The sequence below is a fragment of the Mesoplodon mirus genome (genome assembly GCF_964341445.2).
Source record: "Mesoplodon mirus genome assembly, chromosome: 5".
Classification (NCBI taxonomy): Eukaryota; Metazoa; Chordata; class Mammalia; order Artiodactyla; family Ziphiidae; genus Mesoplodon; species Mesoplodon mirus.
The window spans coordinates 73725652-73749038 of record NC_138980.1 but is presented as its reverse complement, the minus strand read 5'-3'; the positions used below and the strand labels follow the sequence as shown (position 1 = coordinate 73749038).

At 36.9% G+C, this 23387-nt stretch overlaps 1 protein-coding gene across 1 annotated transcript in view; it reads right to left on the bottom strand.

The window, feature by feature from the left end:
• Positions 1–23387, bottom strand: part of AFF4 (ALF transcription elongation factor 4) — a 97950-nt gene that overhangs the window by 59635 nt on the left and 14928 nt on the right. Inside the window, exons 2-4 of the mRNA XM_082624014.1 lie at positions 5184–5310; positions 2244–3038; positions 185–229 (exon numbers count right to left, since the gene is read on the bottom strand). Coding sequence (XP_082480140.1) covers positions 185–229; positions 2244–3038; positions 5184–5306 — 963 coding nt within the window. The 5' untranslated portion in view covers positions 5307–5310. The remainder of the gene's footprint in view (positions 1–184; positions 230–2243; positions 3039–5183; positions 5311–23387) is intronic.

Genomic DNA, 23387 nt, shown 5'->3' with positions numbered 1-23387 from the left:
TTTAGAACTTAAGTATGAATATAAGTAGAACAGAGTCAGTTACTTTTGATGGCCATAATCAGGTTATACATGTAAGCAATCTGCTGCAGTTTCAGATACTCTGTGAAATACAAGGGGAAGGAGGGTAAGAGGGTAGCAAAGCATCGTAATTAAAGAGACTAAAACTATTTTTTTTTAAACTTACTTTAAGAATTTCATCCACACAGCTTACATCACCAGAAGCAGATGCCTAAAGAAAGAGGAAAAGAAACACACATTAGATCTGGAGTCATTTCTTATTAGATTTGCTTTAACATTATTAGAAATGAGATTAAAATTAAAGGCATATTTAGTATCCCACTACTTTAAGTCAGAACACTAATTAGAATCTTTGGACTAACTTCCTTAAATACAAATTTTCATGCACTAAAAAATTTTAATCACCAAGCTGTACATGACCGGAAGAGCTTTATATTAAAAATTTTTTTTTAATTAATTAATTTATCTTTGGCTGCGTTGGGTGTTCGTTGCTGTGCGCAGGCTTTCTCTAGTTGCGGCGAGTGGGGGCTGCTCTTCGTTGCAGTGCGCAGGCTTCTCATTGTCATGGCTTCTCTTGTTGCAGAGCACGGGCTTGAGGCATGCAGTCTTCAGTAGTTGTGGCAGGCGGGCTCAGTAGTTGTGGCACACGGGCTCTAGAGCGCAGGCTCAATAGTTGTGGCGCACGGGCTTAGTTGTTCCGCGTCATGTGGGATCTTCCCAAGACCAGGGCTCGACCCATGTCCCCTGCATTGGCAGGCGGATTCTTAACCACTGAGCCACCAGGAAAGTCCCAAGATAAGATTTCTTTAAAAAAAATGTTAAGGACTTCCCTGGTGGCGCAGTGGTTAAGAATCCGCCTGCCAATGCAGGGGACTTGGGTTCGAGCCCTGGTCCGGGAAGATCCCACATGCTGCGGAGCAACTAAGCCCGTGCGCCACAACTATTGAGCCTGCGCTCTAGAGCCCGTGTGCCACAACTACTGAGGCTACACGCCTAGAGCCCATGCTCCAAAACAAGAGAAGCCACCACAATGAGAAGCCCGTGCACCGCAACAAGAGTAGCCCCGGCTCGCAGCAACAAAGACCCAACGCAGCCAAAAAAAGAAAAAGAAATCTTATCTTTCTTACACTTGGATTAGAAATAATTTTTAAAATGTACTTTTTTCAGGTGAACAATTTGTCAAAAATTTACAAGCTGGTTTATATACAAAATATACCATGGTACTGAGATCATCATTTCACATAAATAACAAACAGAATAAAACCAATATTATTGAAAGATTAGTTGTCTGGAACATGCTGGACATTTTACATAGTATTTCTTAAATCTCAAAAGCTCATTTTATTCTGAAGTACAAACAGGAACTGGAGAGCTACAGTGAAGTCTAACTCTAAGGATCATGTTATACTGTTTGAAGAAAGAACAAGTTACCACTTTACTGTTCTCTTGAGAGGAGTAATTAGATGACAAATGCTACAAACAATGAGTTTCCCAAGGCCACAAGAAAGATTTTAAAATGTCCTTAAGACAGCATTTTACCTATTCCTGATCTCTTCCCCCACCGTTTTAAGCTATGATTTTCAGCTACTGATATTACTTAAAATATTTTTTATTGCAAAAACTAGATTAAAAGATAAAATTTCAGCTATTCCACAACGAATGCTCACTTCTTTGGTTATTCTGAATAGCATGTTTTGGTATGTAGTTATAAATACTGTAAATTTCAAACCACCACTATGCCTGGAGCAGCTGCCTCAAACCTTTAAGTGTAACCAGAGAAAAGGATCATGGCATCCAAACCATAAAACATTACCATCTTCACGTACCCAAAAAAGTTCCAACATTCACCGCAACGAACCATGCCCACATCTCATTGATGAGTATCACAATGAGAACAGAAGTAATTTTTTTAAAACAAAAGAACACAAGATGTATTATTCCATAAAATCAAAATGAGGAAATCTAAGGTATTGATAGACCATGTTTTAATTCTATAACTGACTTGTCATTTTAATATTTGAGAACAATGAATGACATTTTCTCTACTGCTCAAGAGGGGTAGCTAAGAGCTCTACAGATTCACTTGGGAGTCAATCACAAGTCTTTCCTTAAACTTTTACATTCCTTACTATTAAGACAAAGAGACAGTTCAAGTTCAAACATAATTTCAGGGTGAATTGCTTCATATAGTTACAATGTTAAAAAGCTCTAAATGTGTGACTTACATCCAATGGTTGGGAAGGTATTTTCAGCTTGGTGAGATGAGCTTTGCTGCTGGGCTTTAGTTCGGTCATACTGTTGCCATGAGATTGGCTGCTGTAGTGTTCAGAGGGCAGTTTTGGTTCCATGGATTCCTGTCCATCCATAGGCCGCACATAGGCAGTGGGTTTCTGTAACATTGAACTGGACTTTGACATCAATGAAGGTGGGAAAGACTGATTTGAGTGCTGCCCACTTGAAAAAGGTACACGGGAAGGAGAATCCCAGTTAGCATCAGGGTCCCGAGGTGATTTGGAACGCTGATGTTCCTTGCTATGGTGATCATTCCCATGAGACCTGGAATGACTGGAGCTTAATGAAGAAACAGCCTGGGGTTTTCCAGGGCTGGAAGAGCGTGATTTGGAGTGTTCTGATCCATGCTGGCCTTTTTTCCGGCTACTGCTCCCACCACTGCTGTATGAGTCACGGTCATGCCTCTGGCCACTGCTATTAGCGCCACTGCTGGCACCTGCACTGGCCCGCTGGCTGCTGTGTCCACTCTGTAAGCCTGAGGACCGTTTCTGAGACTGAGAAGTGCTGGGTGCAGGTCCTACTGGAGTCCACTTGCTACTCTGATGAGAGCTCCCATGTCTCTGTTCAAAGAAATTTGGGTTAGATTTTTCATCTGCTGTCGGCGGTACTGTAGTCTTGGGAATTGCAACAAGCTTTGGTATAGATCTGTCTCCTATGAAATCCTTCATTTCATCGTAGTTTCCAAGCATACTCTGAATACGACTTGAGAGCTTATCTTCTTTGCTAGTCTACAAAAAAAATTGTAAAATAAAATTATAAAATTAGCAAAACTAGAAATAAAAGATGCTTCTAAACTAACTTTACAAACTTCAAATGGAACGGGACTTTTCAAAAGAAGTCTCATCTCATATCTTAAGGTTAAAATCTCAAAACAAACTCCAAATACATATATTTTTTATGGTGAAAAAAATGAACTGAAGGTGAAAAACCTTCATGTTAAAACACAAATATCCTAGAGGACACTAAGAAATATACACAATAGACTACAGTAGATGTTTTAAAAATCCAAATTTCACCAATAAATATATTGGAACAGTAGTAAAATCTTTTGAAGAGCAGGAAAATTATGCCTTTATGTAATTAAGTTCCAAGTCACAGATTAGCCAATACGCACATTTTAGCAGTCCAGGAAAACATCATATTCCTTATAATTCAATGTTATAATTAGAGGCAGAAATAAAAACTTAAACAAGTTATACGCAAATGACTTTTTATAATTCCTTCTTTTACTGTGACTCAACAAGTTAATAAAAATCAACAACAAATTAAGCATGGAAAATCCAGTAATAAAGTTTTAAATCTTGACTATTAATTCTGACCATCAAATGCTCCAACATTTGAAGTCAATAATACATACTTTAAGTTTCAAGAATTATTCTTGAATAATAAGGTCCAAGATGTCTACAAGCTTTAGGACTCTTTTGTAAGCATATACATGAAAGAAAAAAAGTTGACTGATTACATTAAAAGGGAAATCAAGACTTTGAAACAAACAGAAAAGCCTGAACCACCACTATTTATTCTGAGGTTGGCAGGAATCAGTAATGACTTTAGATTATTTGAAAATCAGACTGAGAGGTAAATCTACAGCAATTTATTGACAACATCAAGATCAGAAATCAAATCCAATTCATTACAATGTAATTACAAAATAAGTTGTAGTATGATTCAAAGATTCTGGACCAAACTCCTGCTCTTTTCAAAATGTCTTTTATCCCAAAGTTTTGTGTTACACTCATAAATGATGTCAGTATAACTGCCCTTCATTGGACAATCCTTATAAGCTCTGAATAAATGTTTTTTTATATAGCTCCCAAATGGTTTCTACAAACACCAAATGTTATAAGGGTAAACCCAGGATATGTCGTTACATTTGTATTTCATCAGAAAAAAGTCTAACACACTCTCAATCTCATACTATAAAGCCAACAATGGTCACTAGTGCTGCAATACATAGTATTACAACTATTATACACAGTACAAGCCTTTAAATTATAATAATACTTCCAATGAAATCCAAAGCCAAATCAAACCTAAGAGAGACATGTGTGGCCACTACAGCTACAACAGAGTCATCAGATTCAGTGTTTTATGTAATCCCAAATCAAGTACCATGATAGTTTAAAAAAAAAAAAAGCAATTAGTTCAATTTATTGAACACGTCTGATAACATGTTTTAATCTAAATTTGATATTGTTAATTAAGCATTAAACATATAGAAAATCAGAGAATTTAGTATATGATAACAGAAAAAGAATCAGATTGATGCTGAAGACACATTTATTCAAACTTACTAATAATCACTGAAACTTAGTAAACTAAGTAAGCAAATGGCAAGAAATAGGGAGAAACAAAAGAATATATGAAATATTTGTCTTTGATGTTATACCCAAATAGCCAAGGAAACAGCAGACAATGCATAGTGATTCACAAACTTTTAATTTAATTCAAGGCTCAGAAAGGTGAAATGCCTGCTCAGGGTTAGTGGTAGAGCCAGGAATACAGATATGAATGTTTGAGCTACTCCAGACCATATTTCAAGAGTATAGGGTAGCAATGGGGGTGGGGGTGGGGGGTTGTGAGGATGACTTTAGGGTACTAGTGATGCTGTAGTTCTTGATTTGGGTACTAATTACGTGAGGTTGCTCATGTGGTGAAAATTCTTTCATTTGTAACACTTACTTTGTGTACTTTTCCATAGTATGTTATACTGCAATGAAAAGTTTACACCAAAAAAGTATATTCTGAGAAAAAGAAAAACTGTTAAAAGGTGTAACATAACAACCCTTTCTAATATAAAAACTCAAGTTTAAAAATTTTAAAAACAAAAACTGTTATGTTACAGGGGAAAAAACATTCAACGGACAACTTACAACTTTGTATGGCTCAGCAAAGAGAGGAGAGCTAGGTGGGAAGGCGTCGTCCCCCTGCTGAATTTCTTGATTCCGCCTTTCCCGTTCTTTCATACGCAGCACATTCCGGTCTTCACGGTTCATGTTGCTATGAAGAGAAACACAATCTTTACATCACAAAAAGAAAAGGAAAAATTAAATGTTCTGTACTCATTTTGTCAGTTTAACACTTCAATCGGAGATTCCCTTTCAACTTTCAAGTAATAACAGGCATTAGTACTGAAGTTGGGTTTTGGCAACGGTTTTATCAACTAAACCGACAGTGTCTTCCACAACTATCCAGACAGGAAACACTAGCCCAGAATATTAGGATCCACCCCACTGAAATACTTAACCTTATGAATTTTTAAGTGTTCTGCTAGCTAAAAGTCAGCTAAAACTTCTATATTCAGAGGGAAAGTAGTACTTAAACCCATAATTCTTAATATTTCCTATAAGCCTTCTATGGCTTCCTCTTCAGAAATCTAGCTATCCTTTGCCATTAGAGGCATACAACCCACTCCCACCTACCACCCTCTCCCCCCAGGGTCCAGTGCTTTTCTCTACTTTGCATCTACCTTATCTTGATTTCTTTTTGTCCCAAACACAGCTTCCTTGGTGTCCATCCTTATGGCAGTTTGACCTCAGCTTTGCTGTTGCTCTAGATTCCCTAAAAAACGACATTTCTGCTCTAAATACATTAATATTTCAATTAGCACCTCAATAAATGGCAAAACTGAGGCTTTCAGCAATAGAATCTAAAATTAACTTGGGTTAGTAACAGTAGTCGAAATTGTATGGAAAAAGAAAAAGTCTTTGGGGAGAAAGGGTAAATGAGGGTGTCATTTCTATAATCGTGACAGTATGTTGTCATACTGTTGTCACTAAGAACAAACCAAGGAAAATAGTTTATTTATAGCAGCGGGAATTTTGGTTAGATAATGAAAAATGTTGTCAACACACTCTTCCCAGGAGATAGTTTTAATCAATTGTCCTGGTTATGTTTTGTTTTGTTTTGAAAGTCCTGTTGGAGGCCAAAGGGAAAAAACAGGTTATACTGTGGAGTATTTCCAGCCTTTTGATTCATAAATCAAATCAAATCAGAAAATTAAAGTCAATCAAGACTGGGGGAAACTATAATCATAAAATGAGAATGGACAGCAAAACCAATATATTCTTGAGGACTTTTTTAAGTACAAATAAACATTCAAAGATAAAACATCCTGATTAGTTTAATATCATGCAAATAAAGCAGTTTCGTGTTTAAAAAAATGTTCTAAGTGTCCAAATGTGTATTCAAGTTCTTTCTTATATGCACAATTTTCTAATAAATTTATAAGAAAACATAAACTATTTTGAGGTTATGGAAATAGTGTGTGCTTGCTTTGGTCTCCCATCAGAACCACATAAAGTATTTGATTCTTTCTTTAATAAATACCATAAAACATCTACACTTTGGTACTCAAAAATAAAAACAAAGAACATTTATTATCCTCCGGCACACTTGAACCAACTAATAACTGTATATCACCAACAATCAGGTTTCAAATAGACCTCTAGAGCTATGGTGCTGCAACATACAAACTTATCTGTATCTGTTTGGGTCTATGTTAATGACCAATTTCCTTATGTTTCCCTAAGTTTAATTCTTGAAAGATCAGAAAACCACAGAAATGCCTTATTTAAACTATGATTTAATTTTATGTATTCAACAGCACTAAAATAATCATGCAAGAAACACGTGAACATTTACTTCAAAAACGGACGATTCCCACAATAAAATTCCTCCTATAATTCAATAAAACCTTTTCTTAAACAATAAGTCATCACACTGAATATTTCCTCTTTTAAACAAGGCTGCCAAGAAGCTCATAATGAAATTAAATGATTATAAGAACTATAAAAGAACTAATATTAAGTTCTATAAGCTTATAGAACTATAAGCTTATATAGAACTATATAAGCTTATAAGAACTAATATTCTAGTTGTAGCTCTTATTCTCTAATTTTTTTCTGATTTGACTTATTTTCACATCTAATATGTCAGTTCTATTTTTTTCTCCTGTGTCTTTCAACATCAGTATCTCTGCCTAAAATAAAGTTTTCCCCAAAGCAGTAATTCCAGTAATTCCACTTGAGCTGCCCTAAAATTATTATGGAATTTAAGTATGACTCAATTTGAATTATATCTCTGTTTGTAAAGGCAAAACTATATTCCTCAGGACATCTGCAACTGTACTGAAACAGGATTCAGTAAAAAATAACAAATTGCTGTATGATAACAAAATCTGACTACTAGATAAAATAATTTTTAAAAGAAAATTAGCAAGTAGAAAGGAGGTTCTCCATCTAATATTTTTAATTACTTAAGGTAAATTGTTTAAGTACCCATCCGGTACTTATTTTAAGTTGATATATTAATGACAAACAAATTTTTCTTTCAGTTTTACTGAGGTATAATTAATATACAGCACTGTACAAGTTTAAGGTGTACAGTATAATGATTTGATATATATCATGAAGTGATCATAACAGTAAGTTTAGTGAACATCCATCATCTCATATAGATACAGAATTAAAGAAATAGAAAAAAATTATTTTTCTTGTGATAACTAATAATTTACTCTCAACTTTCATATAAAATATACAGCACTGCTAATTTTATTAATCATGTTGTACAGTACCTCCCTAGTACTTATTTATAACTGGAAGTTTGTACCTTTTGACTGCCTTCATCCGATTCCCTGGACCCCGACCCCAAGCCCCCCAGTCTCTGGTAACCACAAGTCAGATCTCTTTTTCTGAGTTTGTTTTTGAAGTACAATTGACCTACAACACTATGTTAGTTCCTGTTACACAACATAGTGATTTGATATTTCTGTACATTTGAAACTGATCACCACAATGAATCTAGCTAAGATATGTCACCATACAAAGATATTACATAGTTATGACCATATTCTCCACACTGTATATTTCAAACCCTTGACTCATTTACTTTGAAGCTGGAGTTTGTACCTCTTCATCTCCCTCACCTGTTTCTTCCCCCGCCCCCGCCCCGCAATCCCTTCCCTCTGGCAACCACCTGTTTGTTCTCCGTATCTAAAACTCTGTTTCTGTTTTGTTGTGTTTGTTTGTTTTTTAAGATTCCACATATAAGTGAAATCATACAGTATTTGTCTTTCTCTAATTTATTTCACTTAGCATAATACCTTCTAGGTCCATCCATATTGTTGCAAATTGCACAATTTCACACTTTGTCATGGCTGAGTAATTTTCCATTACAAATATTTATAGATCACATCTTCTGTATCCATTCATCTACTGATGGGAACTTCAGTTGCTTCCATATCTTGGCTATTGTAAATAATGCTGCAATGAACATAAGGGTGCACATATCTCAAGTGTTTTTGTTTTCTTCAGGTAAATACCCAGGAGTGGAATTGCTGGATCATATGGCAGTTCTATTTTTAATTTTTTGAGGAATCTCCATATTGCTTTCCTTAGTGGCTACACCAATTTACATTGCCACCAACAGTACAGAAGGGTTCTCTTTCCTCTACATCCTCCCCAACACTTTTTTTTTTTTTTTTTTTCCGGTATGCGGGCCTCTCACTGTTGTGGCCTCTCCCGTTGCAGAGCACAGGCTCCGGACGCGCAGGCTCAGCGGCCATGGCTCACAGGCCCAGCTGCTCCGCGGCATGTGGGATCTTCCCGGACCGGGGCACGAACCCATGTCCCCTGCATCGGCAGGCGGACTCTCAACCACTGCGCCACCAGGGAAGCCCCCCCAACACTTTTTATTTGTCTTTTGATAATGGCTATTGTGTGTGAGGTGACATCTCATTGTGGTTTTGATGTGCATTTCCCTGATGACTAACGATGCTGAGGATCTCTCCTGTGCCTCTTGGCCATCTATATGTTTTCCTTGGAAAAATGTCTACAGATCCTCTGGCCATTTTTCAGTTGGGCTGTCTGTGTTTTTTACGTTGAGCTGTATGAGTTCTTTTACATTTTGGATATTAACCACTCATCTGACAGAGCATTTGGAAATATCTTCTCCCACTCAGTAGGCAGCTTTTCATTTTGATGATGTTTCCTTCACTGTGCAAAAGCTTTCTAGTTTCACACAGTCCCATTTGTTCATTTTTGCTTTTGTTTCCCTTGCCTGAGGGAATATATCAAAAATTATTACTAAGACCAATGTCGAAGAGCATACTATGTTTTCTTCTAGGAGTTTTATGGTTTCAGGTCTTACATTTAAGTCTTTAATTCATTTTGAATTTATTTTTGTGCATGGTGTTAGAAAGTAGTCCTGTTTGACTCTTTTGCATATAGCTGTCCAGTTTTCCCAACACCATTTACTGAAGAGGGTGTATTTCCCTCATTGTATATTCTTGTCTCCTTTGTCATAGTTTAATTGCTCATGTACGTATTAGTTCATTTCTGAGCTCTCTGTCCTGTTCCACTGATCTATATGTCTTTTTGTGCCAGTACCATACTGTTTCGATAGCTGTAGATTTGTAGTATGGTTTGAAATCGGGGGACATGATACATACAGCTTTGTTCTTCTTTCTCAAGACTGTTTTGGCCATTCAAGGTCTTTTCTATTTCCATACAAATTTTAAAATTATTTGTTCTAGTTCTGTGAAAAGTGCCACTTGTATTTTGATAGAGATTGCATTGAATCTGTACATTGCCTTGGGTGGTATGGTCATTTTAATAACATTAATTCTCTTAATTCATGAACACGTTATCTCTTTCCATCTATTTGTACCATCTTCAATTTCTTTCATCAGTGTCTTATAGTTTTCCAAATACAGATCCTTTACCTTAGTTAGGTTTACTCCCAGGTATTTTATTCTTTTTGATGCAATTGTAAATAGGATTATTTTCATAGTTCATTGTTAGTGTATAGAAATGCAACAGATTTCTGTATCATAATTTTTTATCCTGCACCTTTACTGAATTCACTGATGAGCTCTAGTAGTTTTTCGGTGATGTCTTTAGAATTTTCTATTTATAGTATCATGTCACCTGCAAACAGTGACAGTTTTTACTTCTTCTTTTCCAATTTGGATTCATTTCTTTTTCTTACCTGTTTGCTGTGGCTAGAACTTCCAATACTATGGTGAATAAAAATGGCAAAAGTAGATATCCTTATCTTGTTCCTGATCTTAGAGGAAATGCTTTCAGCTTTTCACCATTATGTTGTTAGCTGCAGGCTTATCATATACGGCCTTTATTATGTTGAGGTATGTTCCCTCTAAACCCACTTTGTGGAGAGCTTTTTATCATAAATGGACACTAAATTCTGTCTGAGGCTTTTTCTGCATCTATTGAAACGATCATATAATTTTTATTCTTCAGTTTGTTAATGTGTATAACACTGATTGATTTTCAGATGTGGAACCACCCCCTTGAACCTCTGACATAAATCCCACTTGATCATGGTGTATTATTCTTCTAATGTATTATTGAATTCAGTTTGCTAACATTTTGTTGAAGATTTTTGTATCTACATTCATCAGTGATACTGGTCTGTAATTTTCTTTTTTTGTGTTGTCTGTGCCTGTATCAAGGTAATGCTGGCCTCAAAGAATGAGTTTGGAAATACTCCTTCCTTTGCAATCTTTTGGAACAGTTTGAGAATGACAGGTGTTAACTCTTCTCTAAATGTTTGGTAGGATTCTCCTGTGAAGCCATCTGGTCCTATACTTTTGTTCATTGGGACTTTTTAAATTATTGATACAACTTCATTACTGGTAATTGGTCTGTTCATATTTTCTATTTCTTCCCAATTCAGTAAAATTCAAAACAGTTTTAAATGAAATCCTAGGGACAAAAAGAAATGCAAAGAAATATCTGCAACTTTAGTTGGTTGGTTGCTGGTAAAGATAATGGTGTAGCAATTTTACTGCTACAAGACTGAACAAATAAGTAAATGTAAACATCCTGAAACTTTTAGGGAACCAGGGACCTTACTATGGGAAAACAGATACAAATATAGAGTGGAATAAGAAGAAAAAGAACCTTTGGGGATTAGAAAGTAGTACTATGAACTCATGCTTATATTAAAAATAAATTATATCTAAGTATATATACACACATATACAAATATATACACACACACATATGGTGCCTCTAGCTCCATCCACTGAAAGAGTCTAGAAGCAGTGACAATCTGGTAGAAAGAAGCACCCTCAGCAACCAAATTTTGTTTTCTTTCTTTCTTTTTTTTTTTTTTTTTTTGCGGTACGCGGGCCTCTCACTGTTGTGGCCTCTCCCGTTGCGGAGCACAGGCTCCGGACGCGCAGGCTCAGCAGCCATGGCTCATGGACCCAGCCGCTCCACGGCATGTGGGATCCTCCCGGACCGGGGCACAAACCCGCGTCCCCTGCATCGGCAGGTGGACCCTCAACCACTGCGCCACCAGGGAAGCCCCCAAATTTTGTTTTCTAATATCATTCCCTGCTAAAATGGAACAGGACTTCTTCGGGAAATAGATAATTCCAGAGCTATAGCAAGGAAGGTAAAAAGTGAGCCTAAAGTATCTTGTTGTAACAGTAAGAAAACGCTCAAAAATAGATGGAGACATATCAAAAGGACACAAGAACCAGCTTGAAGGGGCTCTCACTGGTCAAATTTTAAAACATGAGCATCACAATGAACAAGCAACGGAATATAACAAATTGAATAAAAAAAGAACCCCTGAGAACTATACCCAATATCTTGTAAAAACCTATAATGGAATATAATCCTCAAAAAAGCCAGAATCACTATGCTGTACACCTGAAACTAACACAATATTGTAAATCAACTATACTTAAAAACAAAAGAAAAATCTCTGAATCCACAGAATAATAGCAAAGAATAAAATTAAAAGACAAATAAGTCAGGGAGCAAATGTACTTCTTCATAGAAGAATGCCAACTAATAAATGTAGGAGAAATGAAAGAATTAAAAAATCTCTTTTCTGCCGCCACTAAAGTAATAATTGAGGCAAAAAACATCAATGGATGCTAAAACCATTGGGTAAAAATTTGGGAGGCAATGGAATATTCAGTATCACCCCCACAGAATATCAAGTATAAAGAAAAAAATCTTTGAAGTAGAGAAGTAAACACTACCCATAATCAAGTGATCAGACTTAACATATCAATAATGGGGCAAACTGACATCATGTGCCTTCCAATGTGATGCACTAAAGACATATCACCACCTCAGTATTCTACCTGCTAAAAATATTTAATCTGAATCTAATCACAAGTAAGCAGACAAACTTAAACTGAGAAACATTCTACAAAACTGGCCTGGACTCTTCAAACAATGTCAGAGAACAAAAGGAGAGACAAACAGACAGGGGCAGGCACTGGAGATTATGTCTATATTCTACATTCAAGATGACACAACAGGACTTCCCTGGTGACACAGTGGTTAAGAATCTGCCTGCCAATGCAGGGACACGGGTTCAATTCCTGGTCCAGGAAGATCCCACATGCCGCGGAGCAACTAAGCCCATGAGCCACAACTACTAAGCCCACATGCCACAACTACTGAAGCCTGTGCACCTAGAGCCCATGCTCTGCAACAAGAGAAGCCACCGCAATGAGAAGCCTATGCACTGCAACAAAGAGTAGCCCCCACTCGCCACAACTAGAGAAAGCCCGCGTGCAGCAATGAAGACCCAGCGCAGCCATAAAGAAAGAAAGAAAGAAAGAAAGAAAGAAAGAAAGAAAGAAAGAAAGAAAGAAAGAGGACACAATTAAATGCAATGCATGATCCTTCATACCCCAGACCCTGGATCTGAGGAGGAAAAAATTGTTGTGAAGGTCATTAATGGAAAACTTGGGAAAATTTTAATATGAATGGTATTTCAGATAATCATAGCAATGTGATAACTGTATTTGTTTATGCAGGAGAAAATCTTTGATTCTTATTTAGGACATACACAACACACAGGCGAAATGTCATCATGTTTGCCAACTCTCAAATGGTTCAATGACCACTGGAATATATATTTATTATGTATAGATAGCATGTATATAGATAGTATGTGTGTGGAGGGTGGGAGAGACAGACAGACAGACAGAGAAGGATGGATAAAGGAAGGAGGGAAAGACAGAGGGTGAGGGAGGGAAAGAGTCAGGAAGAGAAGGAAGAGTAGCAGCAGCAGCAATTAAATGTTCGCAGGAAAAATGTTAATCTAGGTGAAGGGTATACATATGTATATTATACTTTTCTTATAGGTGTGAGATTTTTCAAAATAAAAGATGGAAGGATAAGAGTGATAAAATTTATATATTAGAGCACTATGGGTGCTTTCCAACATTTTTCAGCCTTGGGATTTACCATCAAACTGTCTCTTCTCTAGGGCTTAAAATATTTCTCTCATGACTAAGGTGCACCCCTGTCTCCAAATTCACACAGATATCCAATTCTCCTCAACTCCTCCTCTGTGTCACAATTTATTACATTTCAGAAAGAAATTACATTTATTACACTGCTAGGAGAGGACAACATCCACATGCCAAGCTCAGCTCCCTAAAGTAAATGGGCATCCAGAATTTATCTAAAGCAAGATTTAATGTTTATTATTAAGTTTACTATTAACTTAATATGCAACAAGCATCTATTAAATACTTAGCATTGGGGAGAGAACAAGAAGAATTGGCCACACTAGATTAAAACTTACTATAAGCCATCACCATTATCAAAATAGTATGGTAGTGCACAGAAATGAACAAACTGATCAGTAAAACAGAGGGAAGAAATAAACCCAAAGATATATGGGATTTTAATAGTTAACAAAACCAATTCAATAATAAAATGTTTTGGGACTTCCCTGGTGGTCCAGTGGGTCCAGTGGGTAAGACTCTTCGCTCCCAATGCAAGGGGGTCAGGGTTCAATCCCTGGTCAGGGAACTAGATCCCATATAAATGCCGCAACTAAGAGTCAGCATGCTGCAACTAAAAGATCCTGCATGCCACAACTAAGACCCGGACCAGCCTAAATAAATAAATAAATAAAATTTAAAATAAATAAATAAAAATTTTAAATAAATGTTTTATTTAATAACAGTTAAAAACCACATACTTTTCTAAGATGACGGTTATAAAATGGTGAAGACATTTCAAACTCAGCCAGAAAAAAGACAAATCCTTCAGCCCAGTAACCTCACTTGTGGGACTATATTCCACAGAATTAAAAGCACAGCCATAAGCTATGAAGATGTTTACTGCAGCACTGTTTTTAGTGGTAAAACAATTTAAAATAACTGAATGCCCAAGAAAAAAGAAATGCTTAAATAAACCATTGTTTTTTAAAACAAATGAGGTAGATCACTGCCAGTTACCTTGGAGGAATCTCCATAAATGCCGTTTTGTGAGGAAAAGTAGATGCAACACAATGTATGCCATATGACTGATGACCTCATTATTTCTTTAGGGTAAACTCAGAAGTAGAATTGTTAGGTGTTGAGTATATAGAAAGAATGAGATACAACTAACTCAACTAACAGCAAAATATGCCAACTACTATTCTCATAAGCTAAACACAAGAAAACTGAAATCTGAATATCCAGTTTTCACACATAATATGAAGGATGTCTATTTAGGTAAATCTTCTTTCTTGACCCTAGTAAATATTTTGGCTGTTCTTGTAAATGTTAATAAGGAACAGTCTTCCACTTTTGTATTTTCCAACAGAGATAAACCTTTCTAAAAAAATTTTTATTGAAATATAGTTATTTACAGCATTGTGTTAGTTTCAGATATACAGCAAAGGGATTCAGTTATACACATATATATGTATACATTCAGATTCCTTTCCATTATGGGTTACTACAAGATACTGAGTATAGTTCCCTGTGCTATACAGTGGGTCCTTGCTGGTTACCTATTTTATATATAGTAGTGTGTATATTTTAAACCCAAACTCCTAATTTATCCCTCCCCGCTTTCCCCTCTGGTAACCATAAGTTTGTTTCTATGTCTGTGAGTCTATTTCTGTTTTGTAAATAAGTTCATTTGTATCATTTTTTTTAGATTCCACATATAAGCAATATCATATGATATTTGTCTTTCTCTGATGACTTACTTTACTTAGTATGATAATCTCTAGGTCCATCCATGTTGCTGCAAATGGCATTATTTCATTCTTTCTGATGGCTGAGTAATATTTCATTGTGTATATATACCACATCATCTTTATTCATTCATCTGTTGATGGACACTTAGGTTGCTTTCATGTGCTGGCTACTGTAAATAGTTCTGCTATGAACACTGGGGTGTATGTATCTTTTTGAATTATAATTTTCTCCAGATATATGCCTAGGAGTAGGATCGCTGGATCATATAGTAACTCTGTTTTTAGTTTTTTTAAGGAACCTCCATACTGTTCTTCATAGTGGCTACACCAATTTACATTCCCACCAACAGTGTAGAGGGTTCCTTTTTCAAAAGAGATAACCTTGATGGGTCTGTTTTTCCAACTACACAAGTAATACTCGCTCTTTGCTCAAAAACTCTAATATGATTAACATAAAGTAGAAAGCAGAAGTCACCAATAGTTTCAGGGAAGTGAAACTTCCCTTTAATATTGCAAAGAGTCACACATTAGTCGTGTAGAAAACTGTTACACATACAGTTCTTATTTCATTTAATAAGTAATGAACATAGTTCCACATCAATACATATGAATTTTCATTCTTTGATTGACTGCATAGTATTCATTTAACCAGAAAGCCCGATAGTTAGGTTGTATCCGGAATTTAGTATGATAAACATTATAATGATTGTGTGTGTGTGTGCACGTGTGCGCCAGCACACTATTTCAGTTTCAGATAAATTTCTCCACGTGAAATTGCTGAGTCAAAGGATATATGCTATACCACTTTAACGTATATCACTAAACTGCTTTTCGAAAAGATTGTGTTAATTGACAGCGCCCCAAAGGAGTATGAAACTGCCCTTTAACCATGCCATTTCCAATCCCAGGCATTATGAGTCTTTTTTAATCGTGCCACCAATCTAAGAAGTAAAAAAAAAATTATTCCAACGTTATTTGTTTATTTCATTCATTCAACAAATACATGAGCCTATTTACTATGTCTAGGTACTGTCCTAGGAGCCAGAGATAAAACGGAGAATGACTCACCGTCTTTGACCTTATAAAGCTCATAGTCAACTGCTTTCTAGTCAATTTCTCCGATAGTTAAACCACACATCTTTTTCATGTCCTACTTAGCCATTCATATTTCTTCTCTTGTGAACTGCCTATTTACATCTTTTGCCCATTTTTCTATTAGAGTGATAATCTTTTGATTATGTAATAACTAGGCTTTCCCAACCTGCCCTATATCTTAGCTGAGGAATATAAGGTTAGGACTAAATTTTATGCTAAACTGCATACTAATTCTACTGACCACCTCCTTCAAGTCTGCCTCCTCTTTCAGGACCACTCCCAAACTACGGGAAGGCCATGCCTAAACTCTCCTCAATCTAAGATGCAAACTTCACACTGTGGTTTTCAAAGTTTGTCAATACTCTCTCCAAGTCTCTTGATTTGTTTCTGGCTGGCTCTTTTTTTTTTTTTTTTAATTTATTTGTTTGGCTACGCCTGGGTCTTAGTTGCGGCACGTGGGATGTTCAGTTGCGGTATGTGGGATCTAGGTCCTTGACCAGGGATCAAACTCGGGCCCCCTGCATTGAGAGCATGGAGTCTTAGCCACTGGACCACGAGGGAAGTCCCTCTGGCTGGCTTTTTGACTTTTAACTTTCACCTTGATCTGCAACTGTTTAGCCTCTCTGGAGTTTTCCATTCTTTATTTCTGTGGTCTAACTAAAATCAATCTAAATAAATAACTTTAAATGTCTATACTACAGATAATGTGCTATCTGTATCTTTACTTCTCAGTTACCTAGTATCTGAAGAGACTAAAAGTGAATTATACTATGGACTACATGGGATTGAGGTACTAAAGGAAGGAAAGGGTTGCTTTGATAGGCAGCCTCTGCTACCCATTGCAGTTATTCTAAGTCTTATCCACCCACTACTAGCAGCTCTGTCCAAGTGAAACTGCATTTATAGCGGAACCGGACAAATTTGAAAGCGGTTATTTCTCAGTCATTTATATTTCTCTGAAGATCCTTAGGACCTCCTGGGGAGAAACCAGAAGGAAATGAGAGAGAGGTTAAGAATACCAATCTCAGGGAATTTCCTGGCAGTCCAGTGGTTAGCACTCGGCACTTTCACTGCCGGAGCCCAGGTTCAATCCCTGATCCAGAAAGACCCTGCAAGCCATGCAGCAAAGCCAAAAAAGCAAAGAAAAAAAGAGAATAGCAATCTCAGAAGAGCATCAAAAATAACTCAGAGCATATGGTACATGTGCAGTTACTATCTACTGGAAGAATATTTGGGGGAAAAAGGGATGTCCTCCCTTATTTCTCCATAATCAATATCAAAGAGGCTAAGGTATTAATTTGCAAAATGACCCTCTATTTCTTAATACACAGTTCTTCAAATTGTAGTGATTCAGGTGGTTTAATTATAAGCAAAGACTATTGGATAATCTTGATGTAGAGTGGTATCCTTGCTAATAAAAACTCTCAAACATAAAACATCCAGTAACCAAAAACCAATACAGGCAATTACCTCTTTATTAACTTCTTAAATACCTTAACAAAGTAACATAACTTCCAAACTTCAATTGAGCTGTAAACAGCTGAGGCACCATAATTTTATAAATGGGACAATTAGGGATACCTGATGTTTAGTTGTGATTATATAACATACTAGACATATGATTTAGGCAAATAATCTCCCTAAACCTCAGTTTTGCCTTTTATAAAATGTCCATACTAATCTGATGGTAAGGATTAGATGAGAGAACTATTTGAATGTACTTGAGTATTTAACACTATACAAGAATAAAGGGGGGACTTCCCTGGTGGCACAGTGGTTAAGAATCCACCTGCCAATGCAGGGGACACAGATTCGATCCCTGGTCCAGGAAGATCCCACGTGCCACAGAACAAATAAATGAAATGAAAAAAATAAAAATAAAATAAAATGAATAAAGGGGCAGTCCAGTGGTTAGGACTTGGCACTCTCACTGCTGGGGCCCCAGGTTCAATCCTTGGTCAGGGAACAAAGATCCCACAAGCCACATGGTGCACCCACCCCCGCCGCCATAAAAAGAGTAAAGGGTAAAACAAAGAATGAAGAGTGACTGTAAATGGACACAACAGATCTTTTTAGGGTGCTGAAAATGTTCTATAATTACATTGTGGTGATAGTTGCACACTCATAAACTGATTAAGAATCACTGAATTGTACACTTAAAAACAAGTGAATTTTATGGAATGCAAATTATTCCTCAATAAAGCTGTTTTTGAAAAGAGAATAAAGAAACCTTATCTTTGTCAACTTTTCCTTTATCTTCATGACCTTATTAATGGGCTTCAGACCAGTGCATTCCTTTAAATAATTCATGCTCCCAACCTTCTGCTTAAACTGCCTGTTTCCCTATCAGAAACGACTGAGGTCTCATATCATTAAAACAATCTGATGTTATTCAAGAGATAAAGGATATGAGTAGAACAAATATTACAGTCTCTCAGGTTTTGATACACTAAATTGAACAACACTGTAATAATTCAGCTAGATCTAACAGATATAGAACACTCAACAAAAGCAGAATACACATTCTTCTCAAGTGCTCATGGAACATTCTCCAGGATAGACTGTATGTAAGGCCATAAAACAAGTCTAAATAAACCTAAAAGGACTGAAATCACACCAAGTATGTTTTTGGATCACAATGGGATGAAATTAGAAATCAAGAGCAGAAGAAAATTGAGAAATTCACAAATATATAGAAGTTAAACAATATACTCCTAAATAACCAGTTGGTCAAAGAAGGAATCACAAGAGGAAGGAAACCCTTTAAGATAATAAAAACAAAACCCCATACCAAAACTTATGAGATGCAGCTAAAGCTGTGCTTAAAGGGAAATGTATAACTACAAACACTGTTATTAAGCAAGGAGAAAGATTTCAAATCAGTCATAAGAAACTAAAAAAATTAAAAGTCAACTAAACCAAATGCGAGCAGAAGGGAGGAAATAAATGAAGATTAGAGTGGAAATAAAAGAGAATAGAAAAATAATACAGAAAACTAGCAAAACCAAAAATTGGTTCTTTGAAAAGATTAAGAAAATTGAAAAACCTTTAGTTATAATGACCAAAAAAGAGAGAGAACTCAAATTACTAAAAGCAGGAATGAAGAGAGGACAATATTACCAACCTTACAGAAATAAAAAGGATTATAAGGGAATATGATGAAAAGCTGTATGCAAAGTAGATAACCTAGATGGAATGGACAAAATTCCTAAAAAGACACCAAATTCCATAATTCAAGAAGTAACAGGGGGACTTCCCTGGTGACGCAGTGGTTAAGAATCCGCCTGCCAATGCAGGGGACACGGGTTCGAACCCTGGTCCAAGAAGATCCCACACGCTGTGGAGCAACTAAGCCCGTGTGCCACAACTACCGAAGCCTGTGCGCCTAGAGCCTATGCTTCGCAACAAGAGAAGCCACCACAATGAGAAGCCCACTCACTGCAACGAAGAGCAGCCCCTGCTCACTGCAACTAGACAGAGCCCACGCGCAGCAACAAAGACCCAATCCAGCCATAAATAAATAAATAAATAAATTTAGGAGGGAAAAAAAAGTAACAGGAAGCCTGAATAGACCCATAACAAGTAAAGAGACTGAATTAGTAGTCCAAAAACTGCCTATAAATAAAAGCTCAGAACTGCATGGCTTCATTGCTGAATTCTAACGAACGTTTAAAGAATTAACACTAATCCTTCACAAACTCTTCCCAAACAATGGAAAGGAGGAAACTCCTTCCAATTCATTTTGTAAGGGCAATAGTACCCTGATATGAAAACCAGACAAAGACATTACAAGAAAAAAACCTATAGATCAATAAAAAGCTTATTATATATACATAAAAATCCTCAACAAAATATTAACAAACCAAATCCAGCAATATTACAAAGGATTATACACCATGACTAAGTGAGGAATGCAGGATTGGCTTAACATCCAAAAATCAATTAAAGTAATACACCATAACAATAGAATATAGGACAAAAACCAAATGACCATCTCAACATACAGAGAAAATGCATCTGACAAGTTGCGACATCCCTTCTTGACAAAAACACTCAACAAACTATGAATAAAAGAGAAGGGGGCTTCCCTGGTGGCACAGTGGTTGAGAGTCCTCCTGCCAATGCAGGAGACACGGGTTCGAACCCTGGTCCAGGAAGACCCCACATGCCGTGGAGCGGCTAGGCCCGTGAGCCATGGTCGCTGAGCCTGCACGTCCGGAGCCTGTGCTCTGCAACGGGAGAGGCCACAACAGTGAGAGGCCCGCGTACCGCAAAAAAAAAAAAAAAAAGAGAAGGGAATTTCCTCAAGCTAATAAAGTGCATCTACAAGGAAAACACAGCTATCATATTTAATGGTGAGGTACTGAATACTTTTCCCTTAAGATCAAGAACAAGACAAGGATGTCCTTTCACCATTTCTATTCAATACTGTATGGAGAGTCTAGTCAGCCAATTAGGCAAGAAATAGAAATAAAAGATATCTGAGCTGGAAAGGAAAAGTAAAATGATGTTGTACATAGAAAACCATGAAGAATCCCCTGAAAATCTGTTAGAGCTAATAAACAAGTTCAACGAGGTTGCAGGATACAAGATTGATACACACACAAAAAAGGATTGTATTTCTGTACAGTAGCAATAAACAAACCAAAAATGAAATTAAGAAAATAATTCCATTTACAATATCATCAAAAGGAATAAAATACTTAGAAAAAAATTTAACAGAAGAACAGCAACATTTACACTCTGAAAACTATAAAACATTACTGAAAGTAATTAAAAGACCTAAATAAATGGAAACAATCCTATTCATGGAATGGAAAATTTATTAAGATGAAAATACTCCCTTAATTATCTACAGTTTCTACAGAACCCCTATCAATTCCCAGCTGACTTCTTCACAGAAATTGACAAGTTGATACTAAGATTCACATGGAAATTCAAAGGATCCAGAACAGTCAAAACAACCTTGCAAAAGAACAAAGCTGGGGCCTCCCTGGTGGCGCAGTGGTTGAGAGTCCGCCTGCCGATGCAGGGGATACGGGTTCGTGCCCCGGTCTGGGAGGATCCCATATGCCGCGGAGCGGCTGGGCCCGTGAGCCATGGCCGCTGGGCCTGCGCGTCCGGAGCCTGTGCTCCGCAACGGGAGAGGCCACAACAGTGAGAGGCCCGCATACCGCAAAAAAAAAAAAAAAAAAAAAAAAAAAGAACAAAGCTGGAAGACACACACTTCCCAATTTCAAAACTTACTACAAACCTATATAGATCAAGAAAAGAGAACTGGGAGTCCAGAAATCTACCTCACTTTTTTTTTTTTTTTCCTGGCCGCATCACGCCTCATGCGGCATTGTAGTTCCCTGACCAGGGGTCGAACCCACACCCCCTGCAGTGGAAGCAGAGTCTTAACCACTGGACCACCAGGGAAGTCCCTATACCTCACATTTGTAACAGATTTTCCACAAGAATGCCAAGACAAACAACTCAGTCAAAAAATGGGAAAAGGGGGCTTCCCTGGTGGCGCAGTGGTTGAGAGTCCGCCTGCCGATTCAGGGGACGTGGGTTCGTGCCCCGGTCTGGGAGGATCCCACATGCCGCAGAGCGGCTGGGCCTGTGAGCCATGGCCGCTGAGCCTGCGCGTCCGGAGCCTGTGCTCCGCAACGGGAGAGGCCACAGCAGTGAGGGGTCCATGTACCGCAAAAAAAAAAAAAAAAAAAAGGGGAAAACAATTTGAATAAGTTTTTCTCCAAGGAAAATATACAAATGGCCGATAAACACATGAAAAGATGCTCAACTACATTAGTCATTAGGGAAATGCAAATCAAAACTAAGAGATACAACATCACACCCATCAGGATGGCTATTATCAACAAATTAAAATTTAAAAAAACAAGTGTTGGCAAGAATATGGAGAAATTAGAATCCTTGTGCAGTGCTGGTAAAAATGTAAAATGGTGCAGCTGCTGTGGAAAACAGTTTGATGGTCACTCTAAGAGTATAACATAGAATTACCATATGACCCAGCTATTATACTCTTATGTATATATGGCCAATGAAAGCAGGAACTCCAACAGGTAGTTGTCCACACCATGTTCATATCACCATTATCCACAACAGTCAAGAGGTGGAAGCAACCCAAGTGTTCACCAACAGATGAATGGACAAACAAAATGTATGTGGTATACACATAAAAGAAATATAATTCAGCCTTAAAAAGGAATGAAATTCTGACACATGGTACCATGGATGAAGCAGTCACTTACATGAGGTATGCAGAAAAGGCAAACTGACACAGAGATAGAAAGTAGAGGAAAAAGAAAAAAAAAAAAAAAAGAAAGTAGAATGGTGGTTGCAAGGGGCTGGGCATAAGAGGGAATAGGGAATTATCGTTTAATGGGTATGGAACTTCTGTTTGGGATGATGAAAAAGTTCTGGAAATGGACAATGGTGATGGTTGCACAACACTGTGAATGTAAATAATGGCACTGAATTGTACGTTTAAAATGACTGAAATGATAAATTTTGTTATGCATATATTACAATAAAAAAATTACAGTACTCACAGTTCAAAAAAAAGTGTGCATTCCCAATGAACCAGAAATTCATCTCCTATAATCCTTTTAATAAAAACATGTATTAGTTTTATAACCTTTTAAAATTTAAAATTTCAAAAATAGTTTAAAGAGTAAAATGTGACCTTTAACTTGCCCCTTTCAAGTGTTCAGAACCTGTTACAATGGTTTTTTTTCAATTAGTATCTTAGAACTATCCTACTGAAAAATGAAGCCATTCAGCTACCAGAGTATTAAATGATTTACACTCCAAAAGTCAAAATGAGACTTAAGCTAAGATTTCAATTATTTTAGAATCCAGTTTATTACAACTGCTATTAAACTATAACTTTAAAATACACTATCTTAAAGCAAAAAGCCTTATAGGTAGAGAAATCCCTCTTGGCCTCATTTGGCAGGATTTCTCTACCCATGAGAGTCTGAAGAGGTCAGTTC